This window comes from Bos indicus x Bos taurus, chromosome 26 (assembly GCF_003369695.1).
Source record: "Bos indicus x Bos taurus breed Angus x Brahman F1 hybrid chromosome 26, Bos_hybrid_MaternalHap_v2.0, whole genome shotgun sequence".
NCBI classification, from domain to species: Eukaryota; Metazoa; Chordata; class Mammalia; order Artiodactyla; family Bovidae; genus Bos; species Bos indicus x Bos taurus.
Window position 1 is genome coordinate 27,728,186 of NC_040101.1, and position 20,460 is coordinate 27,748,645.

At 36.0% G+C, this 20,460-nt stretch overlaps 2 protein-coding genes across 4 annotated transcripts in view; both read left to right on the top strand.

Moving 5' to 3' along the window:
* NT5C2 (5'-nucleotidase, cytosolic II) overlaps positions 1 to 20,460 on the top strand; it is a 97,826-nt gene that overhangs the window by 39,608 nt on the left and 37,758 nt on the right. For all 3 annotated transcript variants that reach the window (XM_027528648.1, XM_027528647.1, XM_027528649.1), the window contains exon 3: positions 12,966 to 13,039. In XM_027528648.1, coding sequence (XP_027384449.1) covers positions 12,966 to 13,039 — 74 coding nt within the window. The remainder of the gene's footprint in view (positions 1 to 12,965; positions 13,040 to 20,460) is intronic.
* On the top strand, positions 3,030 to 10,797 carry C26H6orf52 (chromosome 26 C6orf52 homolog). Its single transcript, XM_027528381.1, has 2 exons — positions 3,030 to 3,076; positions 10,182 to 10,797. Exons 1-2 carry the CDS (start codon positions 3,030 to 3,032, stop codon positions 10,618 to 10,620), a joined length of 486 nt encoding a protein of 161 aa, XP_027384182.1. The 3' UTR covers positions 10,621 to 10,797.

Genomic DNA, 20,460 nt, shown 5'->3' on the forward strand with positions numbered 1-20,460 from the left:
GAGTTCTCTGTGCTTTAACAAATGAGCTACAGTTCTCAAGAGATCAGTGAAGCTTGTTTGTTGATCCTGTATTCTCTTCCAGAGGAAGTAGATCTTTGAGAATGTCTAAGGAAGGGTAAGTGAGTTTATTATTCTTTTCCCCTCATTTTTCTCAGCAAAGAGATGTTCTAGTCATCTGAGTAAATTGGAAGATTAATAAGCAGTGCTACCAGTCTGAGTGGAGATGGGGGAGCGATTGAAAGAAATTCAGCCGAAAGTTTACATTGCTAGTGTTTCACATGTAATCTGCTGTAAAGTTACAGTTGCTATTTGGAAGGACTGCATTGAGGGTGGATAATCGTCATAGAAATTCAGTGAGAGATAAGCACCGTTTACCTTGTGGTAAACTCTCATTTGTTTTTCAGTAGAAAGTGTTTATGAAGATTGGAAGCAAACTGTAGTGTCTTACCAAAGAGTTTTACATAGAAATGAGTGAAATTTAAAAATTCAAGTGAATTTGAAAATAATTTGTACCTTTAGAAAATGGTGTGAAAGATTGAAAAGCAACCTGTGATTTTGTTTCTTTCTGGTCACTTGTAGACAAAAATAATTTCAAGTGGAATGCCCCGTTCCTCTTTATTTTGCGATATAAAATAGTTCTGTAGGGTTTTTTAATTGTCTTTATAGTTTTTTCTCTTATGTTTCAGAATTTGAATTATTATTGGTATTCTTTTTATGATCACTGTCATAGGTGACGTGCAAGTTAATAGCTACATCCTGTTAACAATCTCATTTCTAACCTTCAAGCATAACTTGACCTGGTTAATTCCAGAGAAACATCCCCTTTGATCAAATAGGACACAGATTCCCTCAAAAAAAAAAAAAAAAAAACCTCTTTAAAAATACAGTGCAATTTAAATTTTGATTTTTTTGAAGTTCTTAATTTTTTTCTAGTAGAAATTTTGAAGTAGTTTCAGAGTCTTGTGTTTATAATTTATTTTAATCTGGTCATGTATTGATTATGAGCAAAATAAAATTGGCCCATTTTACTGCTATTTTATAAAGCCTCATTATTAGTTAAAAAGAGCAGCCATGGGTGTAAATAATTCTGCATTATTTTTAGACCTCTCATGACATCACTGGAATTTTGAGGTTTCTTTAATGTGAAAATTATAAGAGGACTGCCTCTTCAGGTTTGTGTATTTTCTTTCCTTCTAGCTCTAGCTCTAAGCTTGCAGTTTTTATTAAACAATTTTTATGATACATATTATCATGGATGCTGGTAATATTTGTCAGGCTTGTACAGTGGTTATTTATAAAGCTGGTTTATAGATCTAAGAAGAACTATATTTCTAGATGCAGTCAAAGTTCTTGGGAAGTAATTAGTACCTCCCCCCGCCCCCCATATAGAGGGGGGAGGTAAAACATATGTTAGAATTGGTTGTTTAAAAAAAGATCTGTGTAAGTCAGAGGACACTATAAAGCCTGGAGTATTCTTTTAGGTTATTTCTAGGGATCCATGAAGCAATTCTTGTACTTTCTGAATGGGTAATGAACAAGTGCATTTGAATTGCATGGAGACTATAAATGAAGTCAGTTAGCTTTTATTCTCCTTTGCTATCTTTAGAAATAAATGGATAAAGTTTCTACTTTGGGATGAAATGATTCTTATACTCAGAATGTTGGTATATGTGATTATTTTTATATCTATGAAATATTTCCCAAGTAAGTAATAGAAAAGGATTATTAGTAGAGTTAAATCATCAAAAATTATACTTGAGCCTTATGTAAACCTATAGTAGTCGAGACAGTGTTATCAGTGTAAGGATAGATTTATAGAGAGATCATGAAACCTAATAGGAAGTTTGTAGACCCACACATACAGGCAGTTGATTTTCAGTAATGACGCCATGCTAAGTCAGTGGTTAGTCTATGTAACAGATGTGCTGAAACAACTAAACATTCATAAAGAAAAAAAGTGAACCTCAACCTTTGCCTCAATCGTATATATATTTAAGAAAACACAGAAATGATCATAGACTTAAATATAAAAGTTTAAAGCAAAGTATAGGTGAAAATGATTGTGACTTTGAATTAGGTAAAGATTTCTCTTTAAATACATAAAAAAAAAAAATGGAAGATAAAATTGATAAATGGGGCTTCATCAAAAAAAAAAAACAAAACCCTCTGCTTTTAAAAAGACAACATTAAGAAAATAAAAAGGTAAGCCATAGACTGGGAGAAAATATTCTCAATTTATATATATCTGATAAAGAACTTATATCCAAAATACCTGAAGAATTCTTGTAACACAGACAAATAACCCAGTTTGCAAATGATTCTTCACACAAAAAAACATGGCCAGTAAACATTTGAAAAGATGCTCTGTATCATTAGTCATTGCGTGCTCAGTCGCTTCAGTTGTATCTGACTCTTTGCCGCCGTATGGACTGTAGCCTGCTAGGCTCCTCTATCCATGGGCTTCTCCAGGCAGGAATGCTGGAGTGGGTTGCTATGCCATCCTCCAGGGGATCTTCCTGACCTAGGGATCGAATCTGTATCTCTTGTCTCCTGCATTGTCAGGCAGTTTCTTTACCACTAGCGCCATTAGGGAAATACAAATTAAAACCACAGTAGTGTATCACTGCAGACCCACTAGAATGACTAAACACTGACAATGTGGAGCGAATGGAACTCTCATGCATTGTTGATGAAAATGCAAAATGAAAACATTTTGGCAGTGTCTTTTAAAGTTAAACATACACTTATTAAATGGACTAATATTTCCACTTCTGGGTATTTACTCCAAGAGAAATGAAAGCATTATGTCCATACAGATTTGTGTGTGAGTGTTCATAGCATCATTATTTGTGATAGCCAAAAACTGGGAACAACTCAAAATATCCAGTAATTGAATAGGTAAATAAATTGTGGTATATCCATACAATGGAATACTACTTGGGAATAAAGGAACTAATTTTTGATACATGTAATAACATGAATGAGTCTCAGAACTATTGTGTTAAGAAAAATAACCAGACATAGACTACATGGTGTTTGATTCCATCTACATGAAAACTAGTGGAAAACAGCATAGGTCAGTGGTGTTTTGTGGCCATGGGTTTGGGAGAGTATTGCAAAAGGACATGAAGGAACATTTTGGGTTGATTGTGGTAGTTGTTAACATGGGTGTATACCATTGCCAAAACTCACCAATCTTCACACTTAAAATGGGTGAATTTCACTTGAGGTAAATTATACCTCAATGAAGTTGGAGGGGGAATGAGACTTGAGAAACTCAACTTGCTTATTTAAAATCTTATAAATAAAATGATTATTGTCAAAGCATAGCATAGTCAAAGGAATATATTTGGAAAAATATAGGTACTCTAGGATGTGTAATGCAAGGGGGGAAAAAAATACATTCTTCTTTCATTGTAATGATCGATCCCTCGTCTTCTGGAGCTGTTCAGAATGCCTTTTATTACCAGAGCCTGCTGTCTTTTAGGTGAGAAGCCAAAATCAGTTTTGTCATTTGCTTTTATTTTAAGTTCTAGATTTTGACCTCTGTTTTCCATTATGGGCACAAACAGCACACTTGTTAATTTGGCCTAATGATAACATGGGTAAATATTTTCTTCTCTAATTTTTATTCCACAGAATTCAACCTTAATATTTTGATGTATTTTATAAATTATCTTCTATACATTAGTTTTTACTTTTAAAAATTGGGGAGAAAAAGTAAATAATTTAGGGGAAAGTAGGAAAAAAAGATTGGAAAAAACGTGTTTTTAATTAGACTGAGATTTTTGAACAGTAATTTTCAGAAGTACTGCCATTGTTCCCGGTTTCTCCCTTAATTTATGTATTCTTCATTAGTCCTCTTTCTTATTCCCCACCATTCTGCTCTCATTACTGCAGTTTCTTCATTTGAGGTTGAAAGTGAAGGGAATTTTAATGTCTTTTAAAGAGCTTCTCCTTAAAGTATGTTTTGAAATCTTTGGGGAAAGATACCATAATCACTACTCTTACTAGTCTTTGTTTATCACTTTTTAAGATATACATTTTTTTCACATTTAGACATCTCTGAATTTGGGCTACATCTAGTAATATACCACTTAATTCAACTTAGAATTAAGTTGAGATCTTCTAGAGAGAATTTCATTTTTGTCAGTCACGTAGGGGCAACATCAACCATGCTAGTAGGGTAAATTTAAACCACAAACCTACCAGATTTATTGTTCAAATTCTCAGGGGGAGTTTTTTCCCGTTTCTTGGACTTGGTGTCAGGGTCAAGATGCACAAATGTCCTTGTGTGTTTCTTCTATATTGCAGATTTAGTTCTCCCTTTTCCTTGTACTATGGATATAGTCCTTTGATAATCCTAGCTTTACAAGACTCTGACTTTTCTTGGGCACCCCTCCTGGCCCTTTTTTAGTGGCATGTGATATGGGTGAGTTCTACAGTTGATGCATCTTCAGTTTTAACCATCTTTAATTTTGTTCCCTCCACATTCTCTTCACTGGGACTTTTTTATATTGAGTATTTGAATAAGAAAAATTATGATAATTCATGTATTATTTTAGGAATGATAGCATGCTTATTCAGACTTTTGAAGCACAGGGTGCTGTTCTCATGGCATAATCTGATAATGTATCCTTCCTGAGGATGTTCCTCAGAGAAAATATTCAGACAAATTAGTAAGAAACTGTTGGCTGGACATTTATGAAAAAACTGATGCTTCAGTGACTTTACTTTTATAATCTAGGCCACAATTTCTTGTTGTGTCTGTATATTTGAGGTATTTAAACTTTCAGTTTTTAAGGATCCATTTTCATAAATTAGATTTTTTTTTTTTAAGATCACTAGTACTCTTGCCTGGAAAATCCCATGGATGGAGGAGCCTGGTAGGCTGCAGTCCACGGGGTCTCGAAGAGTCGGACACGACTGAGCGACTTCACTTTGACTTTTCACTTTCATGCATTGGAGAAGGAAATGGCAACCCACTCCAGTGTTCTTGCCTGGAGAATCCCAGGGACGGGGGAGCCTGGTGGGCTGCCATCTATGGGGTCACACAGAGTCGGACACAACTGATGCAACTTAGCAGCAGCAGCAGCAGCATTCTTTTACTGAAGAATGGGAGCATAAAGGCAGACTAAGGTGTTGTCATTATGTTTTTTAAATAACAGCATTATTGAGATCTAGTTCACATACCATTCATTTCACCCTTTAAAGAGTACAGTTCAGTGGTTTTAAGAGGTTACCTCTCGAGAGGTGTGTAAACAACAGCACTAATTTCAGAATATTTTTTTTATCCCCCAAAGCAAATTGCCCATTCCTTCTTCTCCACAGCTCCGGCAGTCACTAATTACTATTAAGTTTTTAGTTTAAATTTCTTTTAGTTTAATTTTTAATTCAGTTGAATATTGTGTCTAGTCGTTACTAGGCCCTATGCTATCGTTGGGAAGGCAATAAATCCTTGTCTCCAAGATTATAACCCAGTAAAGAATAAGGGAATTAAACAGTTTATGATAAAATATACATAAGTGCCAGAACTGCTCACATGTATCACATTATAGAACTTTAGTTGCTGGTGAAATATCTTTCAGTTCAGTTCAATTCAATCTCTCAGTCGTGTCTGACTCTTTGCGACCCCATGAGTTGCAGCACGCCAGGCCGCCCTGTCCATCACCAAACACCCGGTGTTCACTCAAACTCACATCCATCGAGTCAGTGATGCCATCCAACCATCTCATCCTGTGTTGTCCCCTTCTCCTCCTACCCCCAATCCTTCCCAGCATCAGAGTCTTTTCCAATGAGTTAACTCTTTGTATGAGGTGGCCAAAGTACTGGAGTTTCAGCTTTAGCATCATTCCCTCCAAAGAAATCCCAGGGCTGATCTCCTTTAGAATGGACTGGTCGGATCTCCTTGCAGTCCAAGGGACTCTCAAGAGTCTTCTCCAACACCACAGTTCAAAAGCATCAATTCTTCAGCGCTCAGCTTTCTTCACAGTCCAACTCTCACATCCATACTTGACCACTGGAAAAATCATAGCCTTGACTAGACAGACCTTTGTTAGCAAAGTAATGTCTCTGCTTTTGAATATGCTGTCTAGGTTGGTCATAACTTTCCTTCTAAGGAGTAAGCGTCTTTTCATTTCATGGCTGCAATCACCATCTGCAGTGATTTTGGAGCCCCAAAAAATAAAGTTTGACACTTTTTCCACTGTTTCCCCATCTATTTGCCATGAAGTGATGGGACCGGATGCCATGATCTTCGTTTTCTGAATGTTGAGCTTTAAGCCAACTTTTTCACTCTCCACTTTCACTTTCATCAAGAGGGTCTTTAGTTCCTCTTCACTTTCTGCCATAAGGGTGGTATCATCTGCATATCTGAGGTTACTGATATTTCTCCTGGCAATCTTGATTCCAGCTTGTGCTTCATCCAGCCCAGCGTTTCTCATGATGTACTCTGCATATAAGTTAAATAAGCAGGGTGACAATGTCTTTAATTTAAAAAAGTAATCTGAGACCCAAGGGCATCATTGTTACAGAAGTTCTCTGGCATGGCCAGAAGAGTTTCTTAAAGAAATTTCTGGGTCTTGAAAAATAAGGTAGAGATAACTAGGAAGGACGTTTCATGTATGGAGCACAGTGTAAACAAAGCTTCAGAGAACTTTTAGGAAATAACAAGTAGTTCATTTTAATTACTAGAGCTAAAGGTGTGTGATGTGGAGCGATGTGAGAGAAAACTGATTTTGGAAAGATAATGAAAGCGTTGAACTCGAAGATTTTTTTAAAAATTGTAATGTATTTGGTAGTAGGTAGTGAGGAATGTCTAAAGGTTATTAAGAGGGAGAGCAACATGATTAGAGCTGGGCCTTAGGACAGTGCTTCTCATCTATGTTGGAGAACCATTTTCTTCTAAAAGACTTCTCTTCTGTTAGAAATTGATACTTAGAATAAAAATGAATTACTTGAAAAATGAAGAGACATAAAATGGAAGTATATCTTTTTTGTTATTATGTTCAACAAACAAAACTTTTCTGACAAATGGTTATAAAAGTTTCTAAATACTTCCAGTCTCTTAAATCAGTAACAGCACTTCACAAATCCGCCTTGGCCTGTGGACCCCACTTCTGAGTGGCACCACTTCAAAGCAGTTAATTTGGCATTAGTGCGCAGGCAGAGCCATTGAGAGATGATTGCTGGAGAGTTAATGAGGGACCTGGACAGGTTGTTAGCAGTTTGAATTGAATGGAATGGAAGATCTGGATTAGAGACATTTGGAAATTTAAATGAAGGCAAGTGAGATGTTGTGGATTTGAGGGAGAGGAAAGAATCAAAAGATTTTAATAACTAGGTTTTCGACTTAAGGGGAAAATGAGAGTGCCCTGGTGGAAATAGAGACTAGTTTGGGGAAAGAGATACAAATTAGGTTTTCAACAAAAATTCACCATAGCATTTTTCTGTTAATTAACAGACACTCACATACATCATTTGGTTGATAATCTAAGTTTGCACTCTCCAACAGGCACTTGTAACTGTAACAAACTTTGAGTATATAATTACACAAACCCATAACCAAAACATGCCTGAGATTTTTTGCTTGTATCCTTAGTCTCATTTTTTGTTGCAGTAACTCTTGTTGGGCCTTTGGCCAGGAAATTGTGACTGCTGGGCAGGAGGAGGAGCTAGGGATAAAGTTCACCAGTGCCAGAGAAATTCTATTCCAAATGGATTCATGTGGAGCAACAGTGATATCCAATGACAAGTTAAATTAGACACAGAGGTGTTTTCTCCAGCACTGTCTCAGAAGAGACATACTGTGGAGGGGCCTGGTTCCGACTAAAACGGTCTTTTTGAAGTAAGGTTAAAGTCACACACACAAAAATTATACTAGGGATTTGAAGAAGAATTCTGTTATGTGACTTCAAGAACTAGTTGACTCAAATAGTTTCACACTTTGCAGAACGGCAACCAGTGACAGATGAGGTAACGCTGCTTTGAATTACAAGTTAAATCGCAAAACCATTAAGAGTTTGCTATTTACAAAATTCCAAATTTAGTAAATTGCATGTTCATGTTCCTTTAGTGTGAGAATACTAGATTCCTGTTCTTAAAGCACATTAATAGTCTTATTTCTTTTGTTTAACGTCTGTATTTATTTGGATAGCATTTCTTCAAGTTTTATGCCTTACTGCAGTGCCGTACGATAGTAAAAGCTGTTACATTTGTCTTTGTGTTGACGTCTGTGCTCAGTTTTATAGTGTTTCTGGGTCTTTCTGCTGAAGATTGTGCCTGTTGTTTTAATGCTCAAATCTATATCTTGCAAATAACTTAGTACATAGGAATAGGAATTTTGGGCTGATAATTACATTTTAATGTTGGTTGCTTAGTTCAGTCATGCTTTCTAGGGTGGCAGCTTTGTGCTTTATTTAAAGTAAGCTTTGGAAAATTTCACAAATATATGCAGGCTCTTGAAGATAGAGATGTGGAGTATGTTCCACTGGTTAATAATTTAGAAAAGTGACACAAGTTAACAGGCATTAATGAAGATACAGTCAAGGTTCTGGGACCAATAGAAAATTTTGGATTCCCCAAGGCAGATAATGATATTTTTGTTTTAAAAGTGTGGTGAGACGATGAATCAGCCTTTTAATTGATAGAGCACCTAGCACTTTCTTTTATATAATAATAGTAAAAAGTATTTATTAGTTTGACGCCAGGAGATCAGTTTCGCTTTAAGGCTATATTCTGGAGACGTGGTATTTCTGGCTCAAGGCTGCCTCTCAGCTGAAGTCAGTGCATACTTTCAGCATTTGGATGTTTATTATCTTTATAAATCATGGCATGTATACTACTGCAGTTATCTATAATGCAGCTGTTCCCTTTTGTCATCACAGCTTTGCTTATGCACTTTAGGTATTCATGCATGAATTAGATTTAATTCCCTATTGCCCCCATCTGCCATGTTGTAGCTTAAATTAGGGAAGGAAAAGGAGTGGTGAGAATATATGTGAGGTTTTTCTTTTGTTTCATAAGTTATAGGGGAGACAGGAGTGATTGTTTTTTTAAGCTCAGGAATTGCTTCTGTAGGTGAGGGTACTTACTTTAAATGAAAATGAAAAGATAAAGGATATTTGGTTTCATAGAAAAGCATCTTTTCTAATTTTAGACATCTAAAAAATCTTACTAGTTTTAGCTACTCCCTAAAGGACAGCTTCTAGGATGTATGTCATAAAATGGTACCTGCTTCGTAATAGGCATTTGACAAACATGTTGATTGAATAAAGTGACCAGTTAGTCAAAGGAAAGAGTGTGATTTAATGGATATTTAGCAATGATTATTTTTGCAGAAACAACAGATTTTTTTATTCCTGATATATATCATTCCCAGAATTTCTATGGACAATGCCTAAGGATAATAGTATGATCTCTGTATCCTTAAAAATGTGATAAGGAATACAGGTTAATCTCTCTTCTGGACGAGAAAGAAGTGGGTGGATTATCTAGCTGGGTCTGTTTCTTTCTACCTTTAGCAGTGACTGATACCAGCAAAGTGTCTTTTTGTCTATGATTCTAGCTGTGTCTAAAACCAGCTTGCATCATTCTTATGTCAGAATCAAAGCTGTGCCTTTTATTATGTGGTCCCATATATCTCTCTCCTTGATAGGAAAATCTTCCCAGTCTGTTTCTGCTGAATTCCCACAGAATATTTTAGGCATGTCAGCTGTTTGGGCTTTAATCAAGGATTTGATCCAGTTGGCCCCCTAGCCTGAATTGAGAGTGTTTGAAAAGTCTCAGCTTCGGTGGATTCCGGGCTGCGATGGCGAGTAGGGAGTTATGTCTCCTACTTGTGCAGGAAGCCGTTTCTCGCACTCATTCTCTGTAACTGGGCGAGGAGGGGTGACCTTTAGGGTTCGCCTTGATCGGAGGGGTCTGGTTCCCGCGCTCCCACCTGGGCCACATAATCTTGCCCAGCACCTTTTCTTCCTTCTTGGTTATGGCTTGACGAACCCTTAAGGACTCGTCGGCCAACGTTGTGGCACATTCCTGAGAAGGACAAGGACCCTTTACCCGAGGGGGGTAAAGACAGTACTTGGAAGATGACGGATCTAGTCATCCTTGCACAAGGAAAGCCTTCTGCGCGCTTTGGCGTCTGTACATGTTGGGACTCCTCAGGCACTGAAATACTGAAGTCCAGCTCATTCTCAGTCGCTTGAAAACTGTGTTCACTGTTGGACAGTACTGGCACAGAGTGAAGCCAGACTTCCCTTCCTGCCAGGCTCACCCCTTCGGCAGCCGGTAGAGCCACAGCAGGGCGGTTACCCTCCTGGCTACAGCTCTGGCCGCGGGGCGGGTGGAAATGGACCCAACCTTTATTCTGCGTGTGAGACCTCTGGACACCCCTCTGAGACTTCACTTCCACCCAAGGAAACCACATCTCTAGCTGAAAACCAAGATGAAGATTCACTAGAAGATCCAAATCTCCACTTGAATATTGAGGAACTCAACAAAGAATTTATGGTGAAAAGTGAAGAGCTCTACCAATCTCTCATGAATTGTCACTGGCAGCCTCTCGATACAGTGTACTCAGAAATCCCAGACAAGACCCCCCAAGAGCAAGATGCTCATTAAGCTACCAACTATCATATTCATTGTGTCTTGTTTTGTTTAAAAAGTTCTCGCAGGAAGGCACTGGATTGTGTGTATAAATACAGATTCTTGAGAGAATGTCATGTAAATAAACGTTACCAGCACGTTCAAAAAAAAAAAAAGTCTCAGCTTCAGTGTTTCCAGAGTTAAAACCATTACTCAGTGTCTTTACCTTCTCTTGTTGCCTTTATGTAACTGAAAAAGGTGATAATAAAGTAGATGCTGCAGTCGGTAGTAATAACAGTGAAATTTGATGAAGTGGCAGAAGGGTCATGGTGATATATTTGGAGTTTGGGGGTATTTTAAAAAAGATTTGAGTAGGTGTCATTTGTCCTCTAGTTCCCTGTATCTTTCAGCTATTCACTGCTCTTCCTCTCCCATCCATTATTAACCCAATCAAAATAAGGGTTGATTTTTCCAGAATAACAGGTTTTCTTAGGGAAAGAAAGTATAAATGTTTTACATAACATCTCTCTCAGAAACTAAGAGTTTTATAAAGCTTATCTAGTGTGCATAGCACACTATGAGAGAAATAAATTCATATTTTTTAGGGAATAACATTTCTGAATTCAAGGACCTATTAAGTCCCCCAGTTAAAATGTTGTAAGCAAATATTTGATTATTTGCATATAAAATTGGTGCATGCATTCTGAGATGAGAGGAAAAGCTTTCTATTAAAGTTTCAAACAATAGTTTTTGAGTTGGTGAAGAGGTTTTTTTTTTAAGTCGTTATCTAGATTAATGATTTCTAAACTTGAGTATTTCATCAGTTAAAGTATGAAACAGTCATCCCTCTGGATGCATGCTTAAATTACATATACTACTATCATTACTTGTGTGTAGTAGAAAACATACACAAATTAGACATTTTAAAAATATGAAATAATTTTGAGTAGAAGCTGTAACCCTTTGTTCTGTATTCCAGGGGAGTCTTTCATATCCTCAGATGCAGTCACTCCTCTTTGGAGACTACTGACCTATATTGTCAGTGGGAGAAGCCTAGCCCAGGTATCTTTATTTTTATCAAGTTTCCTGGGTGATTTGTAGCATTCTCATTTCTCATAGTTACTTATGAGATGAAGGCAAAGAAAAGGTTTGGTAATAAGAGGATAAACCATTCAGTAATTTTGGCCTCCAAACTTTGGGATCAGATTGAGGGGCTGCCCTTATTTTCAGAGATGCTTGAACCTCAGCCCAGAGCACTGTCATGATGATGACCCTCCACACTGTTGTGTTTAGTTTTCCTTGTGTCTCGTAGTTATCTTTCTGGAGTTTGAATCTGCTTATTGCACTTCATCAAAATCTGATAATTTGTTCTTGCCTGCAGGATAAAGTCCCATCTCTCTAGTGTGGCACACAGTCTTCATTAATCTGACCCTTGCTACCCTTTTTTAGCTTCATAACCTTTATTGCTTCTTTCCCTTCTCTGAAGAACTTCCATTTGCAAAAACAGAAAAGTAAAACCAAAGAAAACTCAGTTCCAGCTCCAGTAAATGTTTTTTGGTTCACTGCAAACCTTATCTTTACTTTTTCATTCTGTGTGGAGTGCCTTTCTTGCTTTGTCCTACTGGAAAACTTCTACTGATTGTTTAAGATCAGCTCAAACAACTTGTGCTCTCTCCTGCATGTTATTGTATAGCATTTATTGAAACACTTTAATTAGTTGCTTAAGCCTCTCTCCTGCTACTGCTGAATTCCTCAAGGATAGAGATCGGTTAAAATGTAAATAGCATTAGAACAGGTACTCTTTTGTTCTCTGCCATGTCACAGTGCCTGGTATGTAGTAGGCATTTGGTAAGTATTTGTTGAATAAATCTGTTTATATTTATGTCTTTAGTGTATGGCATATGATGGGCTTTAAGTGAACCTCTATTCATTAAATAAATTATAAATGAGTGAATGAATTATAAAATCTCAGAAATAAGCTATTTTATGGGGTCAGACTTAGAAAAGGAGAATTGATTCTCTGAAATCTTGAGTACATAGCATTGTTAAAATAAAGACACAGTAAGAAAATTCACACATTTTTGTGTAGTATCTGATGCCACCTATGGTATATGGAGGACTTGAATAATTTATATTGCGAGTCTTTTTTTTTTCTTCTTTTTTTTTTAAATTTTATTTTATTTTTAAACTTTACAATATTGTATTAGTTTTGCCAAATATCGAAATGAATCCGCCACAGGTATACCTGCGTTCCCCATCCTGCGAATCTTAATATTGGTATTTAAATGGTATCTAGAAAGGTAGCCAGATAATTCCATTGAACTTAATTTTTTTTTGGCTACAGTATTATCAGTTTTTACTCTTTTTTTTTTTTTCTTTAGGGTGTTTGTGAACCGGAGTTTAGCCATGGAAAAAATAAAGTGTTTTGGGTTTGACATGGATTATACACTTGCTGGTGAGTAGCACTTTCTGGTTGCTTAAGAACTACTACTTTGGATACAACACACTAGACCTTTCAATAAACACTTGTTGATGTAGTCACATATTTAGCTGCCAGAAGCTCTTGTTACCAGGCTGCTTTCATTGACATTTGTGAATATTGAAATTACCATATTTCCTTGAGATTTAGATTGTACAGGTAGAACAAGTGCTAAATTAGAGACCCTGGTAAGAAATGATACAATGAAAGTATGCATTAATATGTATATTTGTGCACTTTTGGCTTTTACTTTATTAAGCTGTTCTTCAAGGATGGAATTTTGTGTCTGTGTACCACAGGTAAACTTTTATCAGTTAAAAATTTCAATGTTATTCTTAAAGACAAATGGAAAATACGTTGGTTTTCTTTTGAAATGATTACGCATATACTATGTAAAGACTTTAAAAGCTAGAGCTATTACTTTTTTCATTATCAAATAGACCTTAGACACCAGCATTGTTGTTTTTGCTATTCTGTCTCTGAGATATATTTGAAATACTTAATGTATTAGCCAATAGTTGCAACATATTTTGAGAACTTACGAAGTTTTTATTAAAATATTTGCAATCTGGCAAAAATGTCATTTAATTTAAGAGGTAGTAGGGATGAACAACAAGATCTACCGTACAGCACAGGGAACTATATATTCAATATCTTATAATCTATAATGGAAAAGAATCTGAAAAAGAATATATATATACATAACTGTATCACTTTGCTGTACACCTGAAGCTAATACCAACATAGCAAATCAGTTTTACTTCAAATAAAAAAAATAAACTAAAAAAAAAGGGGGTGAAGAACTGAGTTGAGCACACGTTTATATGTTTGTACCTGCACGTGTGTACAACTCAGAGTCTTTCAGAAACTTTCTCTAGAACTGTTGTCTTTCAGTACACAAAACGTTAAAATGCATTAATTCACTTACCTTCAGAAACGCTATATAACAGTGTTAGAAAATGGACTTCCATCTCCAATTAGATAAATCTCAATTTGATGTTCAATTTAGGCAACTATAAGTGAATGTTAAAAATGTACAAAAATGAGCACATGTAGTTTATAGGTACTTGTTACAGGGATATGGGTATATTTTACCAAACAAATTATATATTGAAAATATGCACTGACTTGATTTTCATTTCTCTTTCTTCTCTCTATAGTCTTTGTTATTTATTTAGTTTTCTTTAACCTTCAAGCTGTTTTTGCAGTAGATTCTTTTATATTTTCCCAGTTGGACACAGGCGCTTTTAGATATTCTTACCAGAAAGCAGTTAGAAACACTATGCTTTCTCAGTGTAGATCTTGTTTTCCAAATTGGAAGAAAATCCTGCAGTCTCTCCTTTCTAGAATTCTGCTGTCCAGGGAAAAGAAGATCATTTGGCAGCTGAAAGGGGTATTAGCTAAAGCAGAGATAGAAGTTAATGGGGCTGGAAAGTGGCAAACTTTTTTTTCTTGGTTACTAAGACCATCTTACTGTATTGAAGTAGTTCAATAAGTATTTGTTGGAAACTTGTAATGTGCCTGGTGCATTTTGTTACTGAGCATTGAGATAACTGTATATTCTATAGAATAATTAAAAAAGGAATTCTCTCGTTTAACAAAAAAGTCACTGAATCTTGGTTTCTAAACTTTAAAGCTACCTAATGGTTTCTTCTTTTTATATGCTTTTTTTTTGGTAATCTTACTTTATATTTTAATGTTTATTCTTAATTTAGACACTATACTTTGCTATATATAATAGTGATTATTATCATTTATTAGGTACTTATTATATGCCAAGCCCTGTTCTAAGTGTTTTACATAGGTTATTTCATTTAATATGCAGATTATCTCATTCGCATCACTTATTTAATATTTACAGAATCCTATGAGGCAGATTCTACTATTATTGTTTTCATTTTATAGAGGACACTAAGATTTTGAGGGCTTTGTCTAAAGACATTCAGTTGTGATATAGCTGAACTAAGATTCAGACTTAAGCATGCATGTATATATATGTATATAATGGATGTGAATATAAGTTTACATTATATTTTGAATAATGACAGTTTATAGCAGGGTATAATTTGAAAGTGATACACACTTCCTCCTCCCCTGCAGACAAACCAGCCAAGACTTAAGCACTCAAAAAGACAAAGCTCTTTAAAGTAGCCCCCTTGAGAGACTATATATTATTCCAGCAGTTCTATTTTGGATGAAAAACACTGTTACTATCCTTGTGGTATTGCCTTCACTTCATAAAGCATGTAGGGAAACAACCTTACTGATTTTATACTGCCACCTGTTTGCCGTAATAAATATTCATAAAACTTACCTGAATAACTTTTGGTTTTTAAACAAACACACCACACCCTTGAAGTACTAAGGACTGTTCATGAGAAAAATGTGCCATAAAGTACAGTGACAAGACTAAAAGAAGTGTTTTTTTGAAAGCTTTGAGTATTTGGGATAAATATCCCTGAAATAAGTGGAATAGCCTCACAGGGTGAATTCTTGGAAAGGGCTTGTATTCTCTCTGAAGCCGTTCCTGAGACATTGTCTTCTCTGCAATCCTGACACTTGGTGTATCACTCCCCAGAGCAGTTGTAATTCACTTGCAGTCTTTGTTCACTTGCTTGTCTCCCCTTTGGCCTGCTAGTTCCTCAAGGGTAAGGAGTTTCTTTTTCACATTTATGTCCTATGTGTGGCCTAAAATCTGGAGTATAGTAGTTGCTCAGTGGATATTCATTGAATGAACACTTTGGGTGCATAAGTTTTAATATATCAGTTTAAGAATCAATCATGGTATTTTATGTTTACCCAATATAAAATATACACTAATTATTCAAGCTAAATACTTTTAAGTGTGGACTTATTTTAAAAATTTTAATAAACTTTATATTGCAGAATAAGTTACATGCAATGAAATACATGCATTTTAATTATATAGATTGGCTTTGACAAAATGTGTATGCCTGTGTAACCAGCAACCATCATCACCACAATCAAGATAGAGAATTTTTCTACCACTACAGAAAGTTCCCTCACTGCCTTTGTGAAATTAGTTCTGCTCCTTCCTCTCTCTTTCCCCTGGCTTTTTGTCACTACAGATTAATTTTACCTTTCCAGAATTTCATGTAAATGGAATCATACACTGATATACTCTGTTTCTACCTTCTTCTGCTTAGCATAATGTTTTTGTGATTCATTCATGTTGTGTCTGTCAGTAGGTAGTTCATTCTTTTTTTGACCCCTAACTTTTTAAACTTTTTATTTTGAAAAATTTTTAGATTTGTGGAAAAGTTGCAAAAGTAATAGTTTGCCTTTACTCTCTCCTATGGTAACGTCTTACTTGACCCATGGTTAACTGTAGGACAATTATAAAAACTAAGAAATTAACATTAGTACAATACTGTTAATTGAACTACAGACTTTATTCAGTTTTTACACTAATATCCTTTATTCTAATTCAAGATCCAAACCAGAATTTCACATTGGGTTTAGTTGTCATATTTCCTTTGTCTCTTCTGTGATACTTCCTGAATCTTTCATTGCTTTGACACTTTTGAAGAGTCCTGGTTAGATGTTTTTGTAGAATGTTTCACAATTTGTATTTGTCTGATTTTTTTTTTCCATGAATAGATTGAAGTATTGTGCATATTTGGGAAGAATACCCCAGAAGTATATGCCCTTCTTAGAGCATGATACCAGGGGCCCATAATAGGTCTTATTACTAGTGATGCTAACCAGTGAAACGGAGAAGGCAATGGCACCCCACTCCAGTACTCTTGCCTGGAAAATCCCATGGGCGGAGGAGCCTGGTAGGCTGCAGTCCATGGGGTCGCTAAGAGTTGGATACGACTGAGTGACTTCACTTTTCACTTTCATGCATTGGAGAAGGAAATGGCAACCCACTCCAGTGTTCTTGCCTGGAGAATCCCAGGGATGGGGGAACCTGGTGGGCTGCCGTCTATGGGGTTGCACAGAGTCGGACACGACTGAAGTGACTTAGCAACCAGTGAAAATTATGAAATTCTCTTTTCTCTTTAAACTTTACTTGTTTGGGTCGGGAGACCAGGTAGCAGCAGTCCTTTGTTATTATGCTGCAGTTTGTGTGTCCATTTATCTATTGATGGGCATTTGGGTTGTTTCCAGTTTGGGGCTATTGTGAGTAAAACTGTTAACATATGTGTAGGAGTCTTTTGTGAATGTATATTTTTATTTTTTTCTGGGAAAACATTTAGGAGTGTAATTGCCAGATAATGTTTACCTTGTGGGAAACTGACAAATGGTTTTTCAAAGTAGTGATACTATTTTAAATTCGTACCCAGAAAACATGCAAATTCTAGTTGCTCCACTCCTATCTACACTTGATATTGTCAGTCCTTTGAATTTTAGCCATTCTAGTGAATATGTAGTGTTATTTCACTGTGACTTTATTTTGTATTTCTCTGATAGCTAGTGATGTTGAAAATCTTCATGTACTTACTGGGTATATGTGTTTTGTGACGTGCCTATTCAAATGCTTACGTTTTAATTGGGTTGTTTATCTTTTTATTGTCAATTATAGAAGTTCTGTATATATTCTGAATGCTGACCCTCTGTCAGATATATATCTTGTGACCATATTGACCAATACATGTTAGTCTATCTATTGACATTCTATTCCATTGATCTCAGTGAATGTCACATGGTCTTGACTGGTTATTGTAGGTTTATAGTTAGTCTTAAAGTAAGGTAGTGTTAAGTCCTTTAACTTTATTCTTTTCTCAAATTATTTTGATATTTTAGGTCCTTCATATTTTAGAATATGAATTCTAAATTCATAAATTTTAGAGAACGTAATTTTTATGTTCTCTAAGAACATAAATTTTAGAATAAACTTGTCAGTTTTTCAAAAAAGCCTGGATGGGGTTTTCATTATGATTGTCTTCATCCCTTATTCTATTTGACACCTTAACTGTCTTAACTATGCAGAATCTTCCAGTCCATGAACCTGATACATCATTTGATTTACCTAATCTTCTTTAGTATCTTAACAATTTTTTGTGATTTTTGGTATAAAGGTTTCATACATATTTTGTTACATTTGTCTGTTAAATATTTCATATTTTAATGTAGTTTTAAGTGGTGTTTTACATTCCATTTTCTATTTTTTTTGTCATTAGCATTTGGAAATGCAGTGTGTTTTTGTGTCCTGTGACCTGCTTAATTTGCTTATTAGTTCTAGTGACTCTTTTGTAGATTCTTTAGAATTATCTACCTCTATGATCATATCATCTGCAAATGATTTAATTTTTCCTTTCCAATCTATATATCTTTATTGTGGTTTGGTCGCTAAGTTGTGTGTGATTTTTGCAACCCTGTGGACTGTATGTAGTCCACTAGTCTCCTCTGTCCATGGGATTTCCCTTCGAGAATACTGGAGAGGGTTGCCATTTTCTTCTCCATGGGATCTTCCCAACCCAGGGATCAAAACCAGGTTCCCTGTACTGCAGGCAGATTCTTTACCAACTGAGCCACCAGGGGAGCCCATATAACTTTATAATTTATTTTATTAAAAATTTTTTTTGACTTCATTGTGCTGACTAAAACCTTTGTACCATGTTGAATTAACTTCCTGAGTGTTCTTGATCTTAGGGAGAGAATGTTCAGTTTTTCACTGTTAAATAAGGTGTTGGTTTTATGTAGATAATTTTTATCAGGTTGAAGAAGTTCCCTTTTATTCTTAATTTTCTGAGAGTTCTGTTTTGCTTTGTTTTTTAACGTGAATGGGTGCTAAATTTCATCAGATGTTCTGTCTCAGTTGAGATGATTATATGTTTTTTCTTTTTTAGTCTATTAAAAGGGTGAATTGCACTGACTGATTTCTGAATATTAAACCAGTTTTGCATTCCTGGAATAAATCCTGCTTGGTCATGTACATGTTCTTTAAATATTTGATAGGATTAACTAGTGAAGCCATGTAGGCCAGGAATTATCTTTTTGTGAGAAGGTTCCAAATTATTGGACTTCCCTGATAGCTCAGTTGGTAAAGAATCCACCTGCAATGCAGGAGACCCCGGTTTGATTCCTGGGTCAGGAAGATCTGCTGGAGAAGGGATAGGCTACCCACTCCAGTATTCTTGGCCTTCCCTTATGGCTCACCTGGTAAAGAATCTGCCTGCAGTGTGAGAGACCTGAGTTTGATCCCTGGGTTGGGAAGATCCCCTGGAGAAGGGAAAGGCTACCCACTTCAGTATTCTGGCCTGGAGAATTCCATGGACTGTATAGTCCATGGTGGTTGCAGAGAGTTGGACATGACTGAACTACTTTCACTTCAAATTATACATTCAACTTTTAAACAAAAACATGGGGCTAGTCAGCTTCTGTTTCTTCTGTATCAATTTTGATAATTTGTGCCTTTTCATCTAAGTTTCAAATTTATTGACATCAAATAATTCATAATGTTTTAAAATTATTCTTTTGATGTCTGTAGGATCTGTAGTAATGTCGTTGTTTTCATCCCTGATACTGGTAATTTGTACCTTTTTTTTCCTTCATCAGTCTAGCTAGGGGTTTATCTTTGTTATTAATCCTCTACCCCTTAACCTCTGCCAAGAAAAAAAGAACCACCTTTTGGTTTCAATGAGTGCTTGAGAATGAGGAAGAATTAAATTTAGTGATGATTTTAAATTAATTATGACTTTGAGTTTGCAACCTGCTTTTGTGATAATTGTTAACTATAAAAACAGTACTTACAAAATTATTAAAGTACTATCCAAATATTCCAGGCATTTTCTTCATTTGGTTTATATTTTTTATTAGGATCTAGGCAATAATATGGCACCCCATGTCAGTACTCTTGCCTGGAAAATCCCATGGACAGAGGAGCCTGGTAGGCTACAGTCCATGGGGTCGCTAGGAGTCAGACACGACTGAAGTGACTTAGCAGCAGCAGCCGCAGGCAATAATAACTTTTATTTCTGATTATAATTTTTAAGTTTGATTGTTTTGCTTCTGTAGTCTCTTAGCACCATTAATATCTTTGATGTTGTTGACGTACTTTCTTGCTTCAAGCATTAATGAAATATGCCAGTTCTCTATGTTGAATGAAATGTTGCACAATACACTTTGTTTCATTTTTCCCCTTGTATTGACTTTAGAGTTTGGGGGTTAAGGGCTTGGTTATTTTAGCTTGTTTTTTATTTTAGTATTATCAATAACTAGAACTAGTGAAAGTCGCTCAGTCGTGTCTGACTCTTTGCAACCCCATGGACTATATAGTCCTTGGCACTCCAGGCCAGAATACTGGAGTGGGTACCCTATCCCTCCTCCAGGGCATCTTCCTGACCCTGGAATTGAACTGGGGCCTCCTTCATTGCAGGCGGATTCTTTACCAACTGAGCTATCAGGGAAGCCAGTCTTATCAATAGCTC